The sequence below is a fragment of the Alosa pseudoharengus genome, unplaced genomic scaffold, assembly GCF_046254945.1.
Source record: "Alosa pseudoharengus isolate Yale_2024_CS ecotype anadromous, Long Island Sound unplaced genomic scaffold, YU_APseudo_1.1 YU_APseudo_1.1_scf_2, whole genome shotgun sequence".
In the NCBI taxonomy this organism is placed as follows: domain Eukaryota; kingdom Metazoa; phylum Chordata; class Actinopteri; order Clupeiformes; family Clupeidae; genus Alosa; species Alosa pseudoharengus.
The window spans coordinates 41,194,314-41,212,669 of NW_027468663.1; the positions used below are offsets into that span (position 1 = coordinate 41,194,314).

The 18,356-nt window shown below is 41.4% G+C and overlaps 2 protein-coding genes across 2 annotated transcripts; one reads left to right on the forward strand and one right to left on the reverse strand.

Moving 5' to 3' along the window:
- Positions 1–540: 540 nt before the first annotated feature.
- Positions 541–6,640, reverse strand: tmem134 (transmembrane protein 134). Its single transcript, XM_076295009.1, has 8 exons — positions 6,468–6,640; positions 5,142–5,392; positions 4,691–4,758; positions 1,794–1,880; positions 1,405–1,481; positions 1,150–1,194; positions 994–1,047; positions 541–720 (listed from the first exon to the last, which is right to left on the reverse strand). The coding sequence occupies exons 2-8, from the start codon at positions 5,346–5,348 to the stop codon at positions 638–640; spliced, it is 621 nt and encodes a 206-aa protein (XP_076151124.1). The 5' UTR covers positions 5,349–5,392; positions 6,468–6,640; the 3' UTR covers positions 541–637.
- Positions 6,641–8,878: 2,238 nt separating this feature from the next.
- serping1 (serpin peptidase inhibitor, clade G (C1 inhibitor), member 1) lies at positions 8,879–17,599 on the forward strand. The gene is made up of 10 exons (XM_076295992.1): positions 8,879–8,997; positions 9,378–9,428; positions 9,978–10,251; positions 10,798–11,127; positions 11,226–11,432; positions 12,415–12,558; positions 12,749–12,952; positions 13,143–13,282; positions 14,943–15,165; positions 17,219–17,599. The coding sequence occupies exons 2-10, from the start codon at positions 9,378–9,380 to the stop codon at positions 17,473–17,475; spliced, it is 1,830 nt and encodes a 609-aa protein (XP_076152107.1). The 5' UTR covers positions 8,879–8,997; the 3' UTR covers positions 17,476–17,599.
- The last annotated feature ends 757 nt before the right edge of the window (positions 17,600–18,356 follow it).

Sequence of the window (18,356 nt, forward strand, 5' to 3'; positions counted from 1 at the left end):
CCAACTACTCTTCGCATGTTGCCATATTTCTTAAAAATGTCTCTTTCAACAAAAGTCTACTGCCCCAATAAGGCTTGATGATAGCTGTTGTCAATTACCATTGAATTCCATTTAGAAAAACAATCACAAAAAATATAAACTTTAACATTTTAAAAAGAAAACAAAAACAGCACGTTTACAGGAAGACAGATATTTGATTTGTTTAATTATTGTAGTGGGTCTAAATCCCACATGTATGGCACTATGGCATGCAATGCTGTCTCCTGTTTCTTATCAAAAGGAACATTTAGAGACTGATTTTAAAAATATTTGGTGAAAAACACATATATTTAAAAATGGTTGTCGCTACAAAAACAAAATCATGATAGACATGATTGATGAGTAGAAATTGTAGTGTCACAGATATTTAAAAAAAAATCAATATACAAGCACTAAAAAATCCTTCCCTTCCAAATACTTTGCTGGAAGCATGCAGATTTGCACAGTGGTTCTGTGTTAGTAGTGGTAGTTCATACAACAGTGGGATCCCTCCCTCCCTCCCTCCCTCCCTCTCTCTCTCTCTCTCTCTCACACACACACACACACAACCAATAATTGGGAATTTTTTGGCACAAAAGACAGGCAAACTGGAGTGAGGTCACTTCTCAAAGTACGGCAGGTAGAAGAACTTGAAGCCTCTGCGCCCCTGGACAGCACAGCTTATGTAGATCACATGATACACTGAGGGAGGAAAAATACACACTCAGTCAAAGATAAGACCCAAGAAAGGTTACACTGAGATAGCCAAACCACAAACAGTCTCCTATTCAGATCACAGAATGACCACACATGTAACTATTGTAATACAATGCAGAAAGAATTACAGTCGAGTATTATCACTGGACAAGTCCATTACAAACACAATGTATGTTTGTATGTGTGTGCAATGTGTATATGTGCCTTTCAAGGTGCCCAGGGTCACTTAACCAATAGTTAGACAGATGGAGCACATACCTCCTGGAATAAAGAGTAGGAATCCAGGAACAAAGAAGATAGCGCTGGAGACTCCTGTGGTGAGAGAGATCAGAGGAGACCAGATTAGAGACCACAGATGACCAGAACAGAGCAAAGAGCACAGCACACGTATGTGAATAGGAGTCCACACTTTACCTGCATCTGGGTTCAACTGTATGACGATGCCGGTGAAGATTAGGGCTGAGGAAGGGGAGAGACGAGTGAAGAAGAGTGGCATGTTGGGGCAAGGCTAAGGGCAGCTACAACATTTGCACACCATGCATTGATAACTGCTATAGAAACCAGAGGAGTAAGTGTTGCAACATTGATCTATAGTTCATAGTTGGTGTGCGAGGTGGTGGATTGCTGGGAGTTTGAGAAGGTTTGTTTCTGTCTTGCTGGATAACTCACCCACGCCAGTGATGAGGAGGAGGAATGAAGCTAGAACTATCCGCCTGTTCTTCTTCACAAGAGGGTGAGATGTCCAACTGGCAGAGAGAAACAGAGAGACAAGGAAAAAATAGATCAATTAAAATATGGAGCTCAGAATCTATCGGTGCTATGCAAGGACTATGCTTAAGAGTTTATATACTACATGTATACAAATGTTAATTTGTAGTAAGTATATAATAATAATGATGATGATGTCTTTACTGTGTTTTTTCTGCATTAACCTACAACATGCCAAACATACTATGATTGAGCAAAATACACTGACTGCCCACTGTGTGCAAGTTAGTGTGAGTGCAAATGTGTGTGTGTGTGTGTGTGTGTGTGTGTGTGTGTGTGTGTGTGTTTACCCGCAGCAGCGTGCAGGAAGCTGTGTGACAGAGCTGAGGGTGCTGAAGGACCACTGGGAGCTGCAGTAGGAGAGGGTGGCCGGGTCACTGTGGAGGAACAGAGCAGGAGTCAAACTCTTGTTAAAGGGACACCAGGCAAGCCTGATGCTTTTTCTCTACAAAGCTCCCCCTAGCGTCTGTACGTGTCGATACGTGTGCGAGCCCTCGCTCGGTCTGAAGTTCTTTTCCTTTTCTTTGCATCTTCCGTCAAGGGTTTTCGCTGCTTCTTCGCCGGCTCTGCCATTATACACACGTTTGCATCAATCGCTAGCGTTTCGTTAGCCTGCCTCTGTGCTAGGGATGCAGGATGTAAACTGATCCTGCTTCTCGCTTGCAAGCGGGATATTCTTCCTACAGGCAGTAGGGGCGGGCAAGAGTCTCTTAATTCGCCCTGTAATGAGTCATTTAACCATATACCGACTTACGAAGATGATTAATTAACACAAAAACGTTGCCTGGTGTCCCTTTAACACTCACACTGGACAAGGAGCAGGAGTCAAACTCTTGTTAACACTCACACTGGACAAGGAGCCCTGGCACCAGCCAGCCCACTCCAGCAGTGCATCTCTAGTTCAAAAGACCCATCTCATGGTCAACAGTAGAGTGGAATGACTCAACATGCTCCTGCTATGCATTCACTAACAGAAGGACCCTTCAGGCTAGTGGTTTGAAAGGGTCATTTCTGTCTTCCCATTGTCAGCATTAGAGTTTGATGTTTTACTGAGGAAAACATTTATGTTTTTAGGGATTGTTGTGGACAGCCTTTAGGACTTTACAGATCACACATTACTCCTCTTGGAATGGTTTTTAGAGATAAACATTAAACCAAAAAGCTACAGCTAATATTTGCACAGCCTGATCCAAGTTGCTTCATATTTCAAGATCAAACGTGTGCTGCCATTGATTGTGAAATACCCCCAAACCATGTGAGATTCAAAAATATGTGATGACTTGTGCAAATGACATCTTAGTAGACGTCAGAGCAGCATAGGGTAAAACATAAATTATGAGTTTTCACGTCAGTGTTCACAGGAATAGCCACTTGCTTCGTGACAAGATTTAAGGCGCACAGTAGATTACTGAAGCCCCTCTAAACTTCAAACAGACTTTTCCAATATTTAGTGCGGGGTGCAATTTTATTGTAGACATTACTTTAGTTTATATAATAGATCGTCTTTCAGGGGGAAAAAAAGACATCCCAATAGAAGTTTTAGGCTTAATTTTAAATGAATGAATAGCTGATCATTTACATCACATAAAAATTATAAAAGCCCATCATAACCTATTATGACATCAAAAGCAATGCCATTAAAAAGTAAGTACACCTCATGGTTTCAAACCCAGGTTTAGGCAAACAGCATGTCAGGCCTTGAATACTCTACCATGGCAAGCAGCTCCATAAAATTGGTAGAGAGAGACCAATCAGATAAGAAAGACGAGGGGGGGAAACTACAAAAAGGCCATCACAATCACAAAGTGACTGATGCAGAGGCCACAGAGGCAGGCTGATATACAGGACCGATAGAGAGAGCTGAGGGGGGGGGGGGGGCAGATAAACAGACCTTGACACATAGACAAGAAAGCATGGCCATGGACCATTATAGCCAAGGGGTATGTATTCCTTACAGAATACACAACAATCTGCCCAATTCAATAAATATAAACAAAAAAAATCACATAGACTGACTGGCTCTGAATGACAAAAAAATAAATAAAAAAGGACTGACGCATGAAACAAGACACAAATACTATAGCACCCACCACAACAGTAGAGCAGTAATTACTACACACATTGGCTAATCAACACTACCTAATCTTACCCTATTAATGACCCAAAAAAGCTTAACACAACAAAAGACAACATATTTTGCACAGTGGGTTTTTTGGTCAGTTCTTTCCTGACTGGACACAGCCTGTCTGCCTTGGCAGAACTGTGTTCATACAGCCTTTAAAATGGCTTCAAAAGGCAAGAGCAGAAAATAACAGCATTCCGAAGCCATGTCTAACACGGCCAGCAGAATGGTGGCAGCTAGAGGAAGCACACTAGCAGAGTAGGATGGAACCCAGGAAGGAAGGCAGCATGAGAGGATGGAGTGAAATGGTCAGGGAAGGAAACAAATGAGCACGCAGCCTGCTGAGAGTGACACCCACAGAGGAGCCAGCCTAGATGAGATGAAGGACTCCCAGTCTGGCTAAACAACCCAGCTCTAGCCGGTAGCCCAGACTGATGCCTAGAGGGCCTACATATAGATAGAGGTGCTATTATAGAATATTTAGGATCAGTAGCGGTCCCTCACTGAGTGATATTGAGGGTATTATATATATTATTATATATTTTTGTACCCATGTTTCTACTAGCTACCTCACATACGATTTTAGCAACTCCACAGCACAGTAGAGCTATTCTATTACATGTTGAAAACTGTGAGTGACACTGTTTACATGTGAAAAGTGAAGTAATTTAATATTCTGTTCCAGCTTATTTGTGAACTTTTTGCATCTTGGTCGTGGCACTACATAGGAATAATAAACCCCTTTAAACCTAATAAAACATCAGGCATGAGAAAATGCTATTGTGCCATCCGTACATATGAACCTCAGACCTGTGATTAAGTGAGTAAGAGTGAGGACACAAACATCTGACAAAGGATAACAATGCTGAGAAGTCAAAGCTGACATGAACAAAGCAACCCTGTTTTGATCCTTATCATGGTTGGACTATGCCCACAGCACTGAGAGCTTAATAGCAGGAGGAGCACCAGCTTTATTACACCCTGTCCCTCTCACAGCAACATACACCACACAGTGTTGTAATAATCACACAGATCACACAGGCACCAAGCCTCACTGGAACAAACCTGATTTTGAAGAAGTTGTTGAAGGTGGAGCCACCACTGTTACCCAGGCCCTCTTCATTTTCCAGATTCTGACCACAGGGGAAAGAGAGGAGAAAACATCAACAAACAAAATGACTGAATAAATACTGAGTTCAAGGACGAGATGAACATGGTCGAAGGCAGAGAAATGAGTGATGCACTTGAACCACAAATACAAGAGACAGGAAAGAATGGACACTATACTAATAAAGGAGAAACAGAATTTTTGAATCTATAAAACACAACTTTTGTATTGTCTGCAACCCCTCGTCTCGTTCCCCCCCCCCCCCCACACACACACACACACACACACACACACACACACGTCTCCTTTTTTTTTTACATTTCATGTTAATGGTAGACTACCGCATATCTTTTGCAATCTGTTCTGGACTACAAGTCAGTGACAGAGGGAGCTCACAGACAGACCTACCTGGTATTTGAGGTTGCTGTGCTCAGGGGAGCCAGCTACAGTGGTCGGATGAGTCTGTGGCTTGGTAAAAGACAGAGGGCCAAATGTCATCTCTCCATCTCTCTCTTTGTCTTTCCCTTTCCATCCTTCCAGGTCTCCTTCTGGACAGACACCCTCATCCTCTCCCTCCAGCACAAATGCATCATCAATGCTGAACTGTGACGCCATGGTTGTGCCTCTTCAGATCAGGAGGCCCCACTCATAGACACGCACTGTGAAATGTACAAATGACAGATGAAGCCAACAGATGAGGGCTGGCAAATGGCCAGTATGGTCAGTTCACATCCCAACTAGCAGGTGTGCACAGGAACATAATCAATAACCTAATTTACAAACAATTTAGTTGCATGAGATATGAGGATGTGGATGCTTTGCGCGTGGACTGGCAGTATTTAGCACTAGGCTACAGACAGTGTGGGTCAAATTACTCATCTTCGGCTGGCAAAGCTACTCTTTTAAAGGGACACAAACCTCAAACTTTGTTTATTAGGTTGTTATTAGGTTGTTTGTTATACTGTCCAACCACTATAGGCCTAATTTCTTTCTCATATGATGCGCACGACCGATTAAAGTCACCCACTACAAAACCAAGCTCGCCTGAGTGAGTGAAACCCATGGTCTGCATATGGTTGCATCCCTGGCTCACAAAGTAGGCTACATGAATAGTATTTGACTTATATCTCATAGCTAATTGAACCCTGCTCCTAACTGTGTGTATAATTAAGTATCTATTCATAACTATCTAATTAGACTGAGTCATGAAAACATCATAAACAAGTGTGCGATCTTGGGATGCAAAAACTGGAATGTTATGCTAACGACACGCAACAAAAGGCAGACAGACAACTGACGGAATTTAAGGGCGAGTCGAGCTCATAGCTGGCTGGGTATTTATCAAAATAGACATACAACGTTAACGTTAACGGCAATAATATCTGATGGGTTGCGGTTGGCTAATTTGTTTAACATACGACATGTCATAACGACACAAGTTAACGTTAACTGTAACCAGTCTTTACGGCTCTGGATGGAACTTAACGTTACAACAAATATTGGTCAAATTAAAACGCTCATGAATCATTATAAAGACCAAGACCATGGTACGTTAATGACTGATCATACAATATGACAAAATAGATGAACATTACAGGAATCCACGGTATTTCTACAGTGTGCTACATTGGCCTATTATCACGGTAGCGTTGTTTTCTCGTTGAAAAAGTTGAACGGCTAGCATGCTAACTAGCTTGCACTGTGATTTTAAAAATGCAAGTTCGTTTTACTTACTTTCAATGCGCTTTTTACTTGATTAGATGCACTTCATCAGTCCAGATTGGCCTGCATTATTATTTCAGAGTTAAAATCTACTCATTGGCTATAAATCGATTCGAATCTTTCTTTGGCTTAGGAGCCCACAAACTTCCATAAACTTTGTAAAGCCCGACTCATTTCCTTTAGCAAGCGGCACTTGGCTGCACATGACTACAACACTCATCAGCCAAGCTTAATCGATTGCTGCTATGCAATGTCGATCTGCGATACCGCACATTTAGGCCTAGGCCTACTTCTAAATTCTCTGGTGATTATATTACTTTCTTGACAAATAATGTAGCCTATGTCATTTTTGTGTGTAAACCAGCCAAAGGTTTGGACACTATGGGTCTTTCTTTAAAGAAAATATTTTATTTATGGTCTGACTATTTTTACAGTGTAGAAACGTTTAAACTAATGCAAAACTAGATGTACCGCAAAGCGGTACAAAATATGACTGCCGCCCAGTCCAGCACATTTTTTCCACAAAAATAAATCACGCTGAAAGGCCTATATGATTCTAACTGTCTCACTAAATTGCATTAGCCACACTCAATTCTCACTGGTATCTGCTAGACAACAAGTACCAAAACATGATTAGTTCATAGATTTCACATGTAAAATTCATTTTATACAACCCCACCTCCATCTTGCCTGTTCATAATTCTGAGAAATTCTTGAATTGTGTGCATGTGTGCGTGTACACGTTTATGTTTATGTGTGTGTGTGTGTGTGTGTGTGTGTGTGTGTGTGTGTGTGTGTGTGTGTGTGTGTGTGTGCGTGCTTGTGTGTTTGCCTGCGTATGTGTGTTTGTGCATGTGCATCTTGCCTGTTCATAATTCTGAGAAATTCTTGAATTGTGTGCATGTGTGCGTGTACACGTTTATGTTTATGGGTGTGTGTGTGTGTGTGTGTGTGTGTGTGTGCTTGTGTGTTTGCCTGCGTATGTGTGTTTGTGCATGTGCATGCATGCGTACATATGTCTACTGTGTGAGTATGTGTCATACGTATGATTACTGTGAATGTATGTGTGTGCGTGTGTATCTGTTTATGCACATGTGTGCACATGGAATGGGTTAACATGACCCCTGGAGGCAAACAAACGGAAAAAATTGGTCATCCTAGGCCCTACGGTTCTCAAGATATTCACAGAAAACTGTCTGCCCTACCCTCCTTTCGGGGGGTCCAGTACAGAGGGGGGGCTACAGATCAAAACGAAAAATGACGGTTCCATGCTATCCATGTGGGGTTACATGCCCACCAAGTTTCGTGTACCCTGGTCTTTCAGTGTCCCGGGAATCCTTGTTGGTGTACGGTGACTAAATGTACACATAAATTATTTTATTGTAAGGCCCCCCATGAACGAAAGTTCACAAAACTTGGCATGCATTTGGAGGGTGTCATAATGATCCTACACTTTCAATTTCGTGCAGTTTTGACCATGTCAGCCAGAGATATTGTGATGAAAACACCTACTTTTTTGCTTTTTAATTTTTAACTAGGTGGCGCTATACATGAAATAAGTGGTAATGGGATGGGTTGACATGTCCCCTTAAGACCAACATACAAAAAAAGGTGGACCTACTAGGCCCTACGGTTCTCGAGATATTCACAGAAAACTGTCTCCGGCCACCTACAGGCCAGTTGGTGTATAGTAACATAAATGAATTTATTGTGTGGCCCCCCATGAACGGAATTCCACGAAACTTGGCGTGCATTCAGAGGGTGTCATAATGATCCTACACTTCCAATTTCGTGCAGTTTTGACTATGTTAGGTCAGAGATACCTGCGATTACAACACCTCATTTTTACTTTTTTGTGTTTAACTAGGTGGCGCTATACATGAAATGAGTGGTTATGGAATGGGTTGACATGGCCCCTTGAGATCAACATACAAAAGAGATGGGATAATAGCCTAACACATGGGGTGATAGTAGGCTAGGTTAAACAAAAAAAAATGTAAACAAACTAAATGTTTTATTTAGGTTCTGCAAGCTTAGTCTGTTTTTTTCTGTGATGACATATATAGGCTGTGTGTGTGTGTGTGAATCATGAGGCCTCTCATAAGATTCAAACAGATGATACATATTTTGGAAAATATGTCATCACTCGCTTACATGTCACAATTAGGAGTCTCTTTAAAAGTAAAAATTAAAAGGCATGCAGAAGAGAAAATGTAGCATAATGAGAAGACTTATTAGGAAACAGGACCATGCTGAAACCTAAGACAACAGATCCCAGCGGCGGCTCTTTGCCAAATCCTTTCCCATGTGGTTTTCAGTAAATCAGCAGGGCTTTATCCAACATGTTCTGAGCAAACATGCACGTTCCCTAAACCAACAAACAGATTGATCATTGGTCCAAACAGAATGCTAAAGGGAGAAGAGACAGACACCACAGAGAGCGACTCGGGCAGACATTTAAACCATTGTCTATGGTTCCACAGACTTATTAGACTGCAGGTCAACAGACAGAAGCACACAAATAACTGGGAAAAGAATCTGTGTGAGTATGTTTTGTTTCCATTTTGTCACCCGAGAAAAGCTGATTATCAAGGCCCTTTGAAGATTATCACCTTGAACAGTGAAATGCAACAACTCTGAAGGGATTTTAGATGTTAATTGTGATGGGTCTTGGCAACAGCCATGCCAATCTAAAAGGCAACTTGAATCAGGCGGAAAAGGTGATCAGACTGTCAGCCTGTTAGATTTGCATGCTGAGGGACAAAGAGTGACTTTACCTTGTTGCAGAAAGAAGTGTTAGTTTGACAGATGTTGTGTGTGTGTGTGTGTAGGTGTGTGTGTAGGTGTGTGTGTGTGTGTGTGTGTGTGTGTGTCATATTGATTTTCCCTTTTTCACCTCGCGCTCTGTGATCTTGTCTTCAGATGAATCACGCGGGGATGCTGTGTTATACCTTTTTCCTGCTCCTGCTGGAGGTAAAGAAAACTGTGACAAAGAAAGTGGATGAAAGGCTGACTGAACTGATGTGATATGAATTGAAATGGAGTTATGAGAAACACAACACGGTTACCATCAGATATGCGGGGGAGCAGAAATGAAATGAAATGTTGTGTAGGCCTATGCTTGATTATGAGGCCATGCCTGCGCATTAATATGCTTCATTTTCAAAGGAGTGGTGCAGTATTTAACAATGTTCTCTGTAAATTCTATCAGTTAAAATATGACCCTATCAGCTAAGCTCAAGTCACACGAAATGTGTTATCTGTCTGTACTCCGCTAAGTCATTCAGTAGGGAATAATGGATATAATCATTCATAGCACATTGTGTCAAAACAAGACTGCCCCACTGAGAGAAAAACAATTCCAAAACACATCAAAAGTAGTTTTAGATTCTAATTAAAAACTTGATAGGGCCAGGACTGATCTATCCATTTTTCCCAAGCTGTGACAACAATCAGTTATCTTTTTCTGTAGGCGAAATGCACTTATCAACTGTATACTTTTCTTGTTTTCATTTCATCCAGTTTGTCATCACCTTCTCAGTTGAGGTCATTGTCCCCATGGGGTCTGGACTAACCCTGAGTTGTCAACATGAAAAGGCCCCAAAAATTTTGGAAAAAACGTTCAAATGGACCTTCAGGTCAAGAGATTCCGTTTCACCAATTGAAGCAGGGGACAGCTCCACATTGTCAAAGCAACGCATCCAAAAAACTCACGAGGGGGAGTATGAGTGTGTGATGGAGGGATACATTGGTGATAGTCGTGCGAGAGTCAGCAGAATGTACAACGTGAGCGTGGGTGAGCCTCTTTTGTAACCTTTAAGGCATGGAAGACCATATGATTTTCTAACACTGCACGGTCAGCTAGAGCAGAGAATTAAAATAATTAAAACCATTGAAATGTATGGAAAAGTGGGCACTGCCAGTACCCTTTTGTTTGTACACTTGTCAGTGTCACCAGATCTGTTCATGGTGACACCAGTGCCTGTGTTAACCAACCTGGAACAAAGTAGGAGAGGTTAAAGTTAAGTGAAAAGAAAACAGTAAATTCATTTTAGGCTCTGCTTATATGATGTTGCATGACAACACATTTTAAAGCCAGTCAGTTAAATGTGGCAGAGGAAGGAGGCTCTCATTGTAGCTCACAGGTCAGTTTTCTGCAACACTGAATGCAAAAGAAATGTCAGCTCAAGCATGGTTAGTGATAATGGAAAATGGTAGGGTTCCAATGATTTCTTTCACTCGACTGCCCTCTACCTAACACATGCTTTATAGCATCCCTGAGGTTTCCTTATTCTCTCATTCTCTCCTTATTCTCTAATTTTTCTTGTGGCGCATATTTTAGAGACCACCAGCAGCTTCAAACTGTGGGTAGTCGTCACAGTGACAGAGGGAGATGTTGTGGACCTCTCCTGCCATCCACATCTCCTGCTACCCGCTAATGGAAGTGAGAGAACAGGCAATTGGTTTAGGGAGACCGAAGAAGGCCTTAAGCACCTGGAGCCCTTGGTTCTGGATGATGAAGATAAGGTGAGGGATGGAGTATACTTGGACAGAGCAAATGATTTCTCCATTAAAATATACAACAGTAAAGTCCAGGATTCCGGCATGTACCACTGCCAAGTCCAAGCAGGAGCAGAAACCAGGACACAGTTGGTGGAGCTGATAGTGGAAGGTAAACATTCATGCCATGTGGTGTTTCATGAAAAAAGCCAATTATGTTTGACTTCACATGTAGGACAATCTGCCCATTCCGCCTTTTTCTTGATTTAGCTCTCCCGCCTCCTCGTTGTTATGGCCACACGGATCCATGGGAACTGTGCGAGGAGGACAAAAGTCGAACAGCGGGAGCCATACTGAGCGAATCTCTAACTGACTTCTCCACTAAACTCTACTCCCAACTCCGCACAGTCAAGCCTACTGACAATGTGTTGTTTTCGCCAGTCAGCATTGCTGGAGTGCTCTCTCACCTTCTACTGGGTAAGCTTTGATTGGCAAACCATTCTGAACCTGTGAAGCTGTCATCATTTCGTTGAACAGCAGGCTTCAGTTAGCCTGGTGTCACCAGACTCACTAACTTTGTTTCGCTTTGTGAGAGAGTCTGGTTACTCACAATTGAGAAACGTTTCCAACCCTTGCATCGTAATGGGCGTAGACTTTGTGTTAACTTTGAAATCATCGGCCCAGCCTAACCAAAATGTGATGTTTGCAGGCATTGCTACTACTGTTTACCACAGCCACTTTTGATTTCAAAACTAACGTCATCCCCTCTTGTCGGTGACTTGCCCACCATCCTGGCTGAAGGAAACAAACGCATTGAGAGGAGCCAGTATGGTATCTCAGTGAAATAAAGATGAGCGGCGATACTCGGTGGGCGGGGCCAGGCTATGCTTCAGTAGATTAAAGGGCAAATGATAAAGTGATGAACTGGTGAAATGGAATGGAAAAGGCACTATTTAAATTATATGGGAGAAATCATTTTCTAAAACGGATAGTTCTGGTCCTTGATTATGATTGGCTGAATCGCGTTGGATGCTGTTGTAAAATCCAACACAAACATACACCTTGACCGCTTTTCGTTCTACAGTACTGCGCTAACATCTTCATACAAAAGTTAGAGTAACGCTAACAACAACCCTTAGCTGTTCTAAAATCAGTGGAACATACGGCCTCTCTGGGCTTATTGCTTACATTTATATTGTATTTGAATAAAGGGCCGATCACGCCATGAACGGTATAGAGATGACAACAAAAAAGTATCGCTATTATTCAATTCATATATTTAGGCTGATATCTGGCTTGCAAGTCTGTTAAGCAAGGCTTTATTAAATAGCAGAGAGGGAACCTGACACTGAAGCTGACAAGAGTTTCTTGGAAAAACAAAATAATGACTCAGGTTTCTTACACCTAGCTCTGTTTCTCTCGCTTTCTTTCATTCTTTCTTTCTTTCTTTGTCATTTAGGTGCTCGTGATGACACGCGGAAGCTGATGGAGGATGGTCTTTGCCTTCCTCGTGGTTTCTCCTGCACACATAAAGCTCTGAAGACCCTGAAGGGGGACACCCAAGAGTCTCTGGACATGGCCTCTCACATCTTTTATAATCAAGGTTTACACATCATGGAACACTTCCTAAAGCACATTTACTTTAGCTTATTAACAATAAAAACAACAATATTTGCTTACTAAAAAAACAGTATACCTTAAAATAAATAAATATAAGAAATTGCACTTTAGAAATGCATCCATGTGTCAAAGATGCTATGAGTAATGATGTGAAACACATCCTTTCATTTTAGATCAAATTCTGAGTGAGGCTTTCATCAACCAATCAATGGAGTTCTATGAGGCTTCCCCAGCAAAGCTAACTGACGACAATGATCAAAATGTGAAGATGATCAATGATTGGGTAGCAGAGAAGACAAAAAATAAAATCCCCAAGTTATTGGACTCTGTGGATTCCTTCAATCAACTGATCCTAGTCAACGCTGTCTATTTCCTTGGTCAGTGTCCTGTGAATGTGTTTGTGTGTAAACCTTTTAATGCATCTCACATCTAACATGATGTCACACTGTGCCGTTGGTGAGTCTGGAACATAAGCCTATACATTCATTGAGTGGTCACAATAATGAGCTGAATTTAAGAATGAATGTAACCTGACATCTGACCTGACTCTTCCTGTTACTGCTGTAGGCAAATGGAAGTTGAAGTTTGATGCGGAGAGCCGTCCTGCCAGTTTCACAAAACTAAACGGAGACATGGTCAATGTCCCGACTCTTTATGGTGCAAAGTATAAGCTCTCAATGCAGTTCTTTAGCAGCCTAAGAGCCCAGGTAAGTCTTTGGCACTTTACCACCTGGACTGGTACCACCAAGGCTCGGTGCTAGGGACACTTCTCTTAGTCATTTACACCACCTCCTTGGGTCTGATAATCCGCTCAATGGCTTTTCCACTGATACCAATACAGATGATACACAACTCTGTCTGTCATTCCCACCAGACGACCCCTCGGTCTCGACACACTCTGCATGTCTCTCAGACATATCCTCATGGATAAGAAAACCAAGATTGTGAGAAACGTAGGTGTCATGATTGATGACTACCTGACCTTCTTTGACCACGTTGCCTTGGTCGCCTGGTCGTGCCGCTTCGCAATATTCAATTAGGAAAAATTAGTCCATAACTAATTCAATATGCTACCCAACTCCTGGTACAGGCCGTGGTTATCTTGTGCCTCAACTACTGCAGCACCCTTGTAATGGACCTCGCGACATGTACAGTGAAACACTTACAGATGGTCCAGGACACAGTGGCACGCCTGGTCTTTAATCAACCCAAAAGGGCACATGTTACCCCACTGCTCATCGAACTCCACTGGCTACTTGTAGCCAACCAATGATGACGGCCTATAAAGTGATCTCCGGTTCCACACCCACTTTAATGCTCTCTTAAAGGCATATGCTATCCTCCCTATCACTGCACTCTTCTGAAGAACGCCGTCTGGCACTGCCGCCAGCATGCTCATGGCAATCTACTATTCTCATCTGTAGATCCACCCGATGGTAGCTGCCAGTTGTTATACCACAGCATGTTCTATCTAGACTTAGCTCTTCCGAGAGTAGCCTACATCCTAACACACTTAACTTGCACTTACCATACATCTTTACTGTAAAATGAATGTGTTGGAAATAACACAACCTGTGTTGTTTTTAACACATCTCTATGTCCCGATAGGGACAACACAGTTTGTGTTGTTTCTAACTAACATATTGCTTCTGTTATACTGTGTAACACAGCATTTGTGTAATTTTTTATCACAAACTTTGTTTTCTTCTTACACAAAATCAACACGTGTGTGTCATTCAAAACAAATTGCAAACCAATGGTGGAATTTGACGTAGAGTACATTTTGGCAACAAAATTACAATCCACTGAAGTGTCCACATTGTCAGTGGTACTGACAAAATTGTCCATATCAGTCTCTGAAGCACTAGAGAGGGTGGGTACAGATAAAATCTGCACTCTTAAAACGACTGTGTTGAAAATAACACAACTTGTGTTGATTTTTTTAACACATATATGTCCAGATAGGGACAACACAGTTTGTTCTAACACATTTGTTTTAAGAGTGTGGCTTTCTTTTCAGTCCTGTCCAGTTCAGTCCCTCTTATCTACGTCCCTCCACTTGGCCTTGGTTATTCTCAATGTTTTCTTAGTGGCTTTGGACAAAATAACCAGCTAAATGAATAAAGGTTACTGCCTGTGACCATGTGGAACAGTGCTATATACACACAATAGTTTCAGTCCTGCCAGATGTGACAAAAGAGAAAAATAAACAGTGAAGTTCAGTGCCACCTGTTCTGCTAAAACACCTGAAGCTAATAATTGCACCTTCAGCTCAGGTATATCTATGTGATTCATCATCATGTGAAATCTATTCCTGTTAGCTTGAATACTTGTCACTTCCCTGTCACTTCTTCTGTTGCCCTGTAGGTGGGAGCATTCCCTCTCACAGGCAGAAACAGACTCTTCATCATGGTGCCTGTGTCCTCCTCCCTGAAAGACCTGCAGGCAGTGGAGGAGAGGATGACGGACACTGTGCTGACGGAAATGGCCAAGGCCATGGCCAAAGTCGCCCCAACCGTTGCAGAGGTCACCCTGCCAAAACTCAAACTGGACATCAACACCGACATGAATGGATTGATTGGGGACATAGGTAAACCGCGCGTGTGTGTGTGTGTGTGTCTGTATGTCCTTTCGGTAACACTTTCTATGAAGGTTGTATTTATAACGCCCTATGAATGCATTCATAATGTTTTATAAGGTGTCTATAAAGCATTGTAATGCTCATTATTACCATCTATATGTATTCACAAGTCATCATAACCAATTTCATGATGCATTATGACAGCTAATTATGAATGATTATAATTTTAATCTGAATAATGCATTATAAATATGTCAAGATCTGCCTACTCACTTGTCAGTTTTATGATGCATCATAACTACTTCTCTCTGCTAAATGCGTATAGTGATGCATAAAGAGTTTTGACTTCTACTGTAGTCCTATATATATCTATAACTATAAGTATATCTAATAAAGTTATCATAATTTATACATCTCCCTATAGCACACACTTATAAACAGCTATGCAATATCATAAGTGTTATTTGTCAGCTCTAAGTAAAGTGACAAGAATATGACCCTATTATTAACAGATATAAGTTCACTGAGTAATTAAAGGGTACAATCAGGGATGGATTACTGCACGGGCCTACCGGGCCCGGGCCCAGGGGCCCAAGGGGTCAGGGGGCCCTGAAGCCCAAGCCTTTGCATGGAATCATTGCCTCAATATCAACAAATCAGGATGTAGGCTATGAATCTGATTGAATTTAGTATTGGCCATCCCCAAAATGCACCAGAATACAGGAAATCACATCAAAAATTTTGTAAAAAAATTTCTGGGGGAGGACCCCCCCCCCCCTCCCACATATACGACAATAAGTAGGGGGCCCGAAAGTTCATAATCCGCCCATGGGTGCAATGAACTAAGTATCGAGTCTAGCATCTTTACCCCATATGCACAATATTATAAATCACTATGTTAATGTAATAGGTGTTATTTGTCAGCTTTAGGTAAAGTAGAGCAAATAAGGTGTTGTTATAAATAGATATAAGGTTATTATACACAAATATGAGGCACAATTAAATGAGAGCCTGGACAGTAAAGACAAAAGGAATGACAAATGAAAACAAAGTGAACTAAATGCATTCCTTTTGTCTTTACTGTCCAGACTCTCATTTCATTGTAGAATAATATGGTCATATTCTTGTCACTTTACTTAGAGCTGACAAATAACACTTATGATATTGCATAGCTGTTTATAATTGTGTGCTATAGGGAGATGTATAAATTATTATAACTTTATTAAATATACTTATAGTTATAGATATATATAGGATTACAGTAGAAGGCAAAGCAAAGTAGGTATGATGCATCATAAAACTGACAAGTGAGTAGGCAGATCTTGATATATTTATAATGCATTATTCAGATTAAAATTATAATCATTCATAATTAGCTGTCATAATGCATCATAAACGTTAACGACGACTTGTGAATACCTATAGATGGTAATAATGAGCATTACAATGCTTTATAGACACCTTATAAAACATTATGAATGCATTCATAGGGCGTTATAAATACAACCTTCATAGAAAGTGTTACCGTACTGTCTTTTTTCTTTGACCTGTGTCATTTTTTGTACCCATTCTGTCAAAGTAGTTGAAAAATATAAATAGCCCGTCTGCAAGCTCATTATTTAGTCAGATTGTCTTTGAATCATGATCCATTGGTTATACGTGATTTAGATTAGATTAGATTAGTTTCAACTTTATTGTCATTGTGCAGCGTACAAGTAGAAAGGCAACAAAATGCACTTTGCGTCTAACCAAAGTATAAGCAGGTGGTGCATAAACAGTATATAGATATAGTGCAGTGTAGACAGTAGTATACAGTTAAGAAGGTGGTATGATTTACAGTAATATATATTAAATATAAATATGTGCAGTGTATTAGCAGTAACCTTATAATAACAGAATGTAGTATGAACAATGTATGAACAACATGTATAGATATGTGCAGTGAAGATAGAGAGTGTTTAGTTAAATTCCACACGTTCACTAAAAGATGAGGGCACTGAATTAATTTGTACTGGTCATCCATCTCTCCCCTGTTCTCTTTCCCTCTGCGTCCTTTCACCAGGGATGGGGGAGCTCTTTAACGAGCCAAACCTGTGCGGGTTGTTCCCCGAGCAGACGGACATGCCCGTAGCCCTGTCGGATGCCCGCCACCGGGCCACACTACTGCTGTCCGAGAGTGGCGTGGAGGCGGCGGCCGCCACCTCGCTCTCTTTCGCCCGCTCCTTCCCCTCGTTCTCGGCCATGCAGCCTTTCATCCTGGTGCTGTGGAGCGACCAGGCCAACTGCCCCCTCTTCATGGGGAGGGTGACCCAGCCATGAGTTGCGAGGGACGAGAGGAGGAGCAGAATGAGGCTTGAGGGAAGCATCCGCTGACAGTGTCATTACAGAAGGAGAGAATTTGAGAGGGGGGAAAGCTTTGAGGAATGTAATAACTCAAGTCTTGAGTTCTCAACAATCGCATTTGTCTTTTGTTATACAGTAGTATAATACTATGCTGTAACATTAAAATAAATATCAGAATAATTTCATATGGCTGGAGTTTAACAGTTAGATTTGACAGTTTTCTGTTCACCCACCATTCACAGATAGGTCAAAATATGTAGGACCTTCCTGACATTTATTTGAAATACAGAAAACGAGATACACCATTGAAACACATTCAATTTATTTCAAGACGCAATTACAGAGACCGACCACACGATGGCAGTCACGTTGTCCACATAGACAGTGAAGACACAAAGCTTTTGAAGGGAACACTTGTTATCCAATTGACTTTTTTTTTGTCCTTTATGCGCTAGATACCCTTCCTCCCCACTGTCAGTAAAGAGAGGCAATACCTGGTCATTGCAATACAGGTGTATTCAAAAACTAAGACAATGGAGCAAGTTACCCTGAATTGTCCTCAAAGCAAACAAACACACATTAGCATGGACAAAAACATCAACAGCGAGAATAGCATTTGACATTTCAGCATTATTCTGTGCAAGGCATATGATTCACTCTGCATGCAGATCCTCTTTGTTATGCATGACCGTGGTAATGTCACAACAGTATCAACAGAAGTAAAGGGAGTGCTTTGTTGCTCCACGTAGATGAGACCAAAATGAACACCCTAAATAAATAATCCTATTCATTCTCCAAGATTTAGCAAAAATATGGCACCACAAAACCCAGAAAGCATCGAGGCATTTAAATAATAC

Coding starts and splice junctions, on each gene's coding strand:
- tmem134 (XM_076295009.1), bottom strand. CDS start 5,348: ATGGCGTCACAGTTCAGCATTGATGATGCATTTGTGCTGGAGGGAGAG. Junction 1,482..1,793: donor CTTCCTGCACGCTGCTGCGG/GTAAACACACAC, acceptor TCTCTCTGCCAG/TTGGACATCTCACCCTCTTG. Junction 1,048..1,149: donor ACAGTTGAACCCAGATGCAG/GTAAAGTGTGGA, acceptor CTCTCACCACAG/GAGTCTCCAGCGCTATCTTC.
- serping1 (XM_076295992.1), top strand. CDS start 9,378: ATGAATCACGCGGGGATGCTGTGTTATACCTTTTTCCTGCTCCTGCTG. Junction 11,128..11,225: donor GGTGGAGCTGATAGTGGAAG/GTAAACATTCAT, acceptor TTCTTGATTTAG/CTCTCCCGCCTCCTCGTTGT. Junction 13,283..14,942: donor TTAGCAGCCTAAGAGCCCAG/GTAAGTCTTTGG, acceptor GTTGCCCTGTAG/GTGGGAGCATTCCCTCTCAC.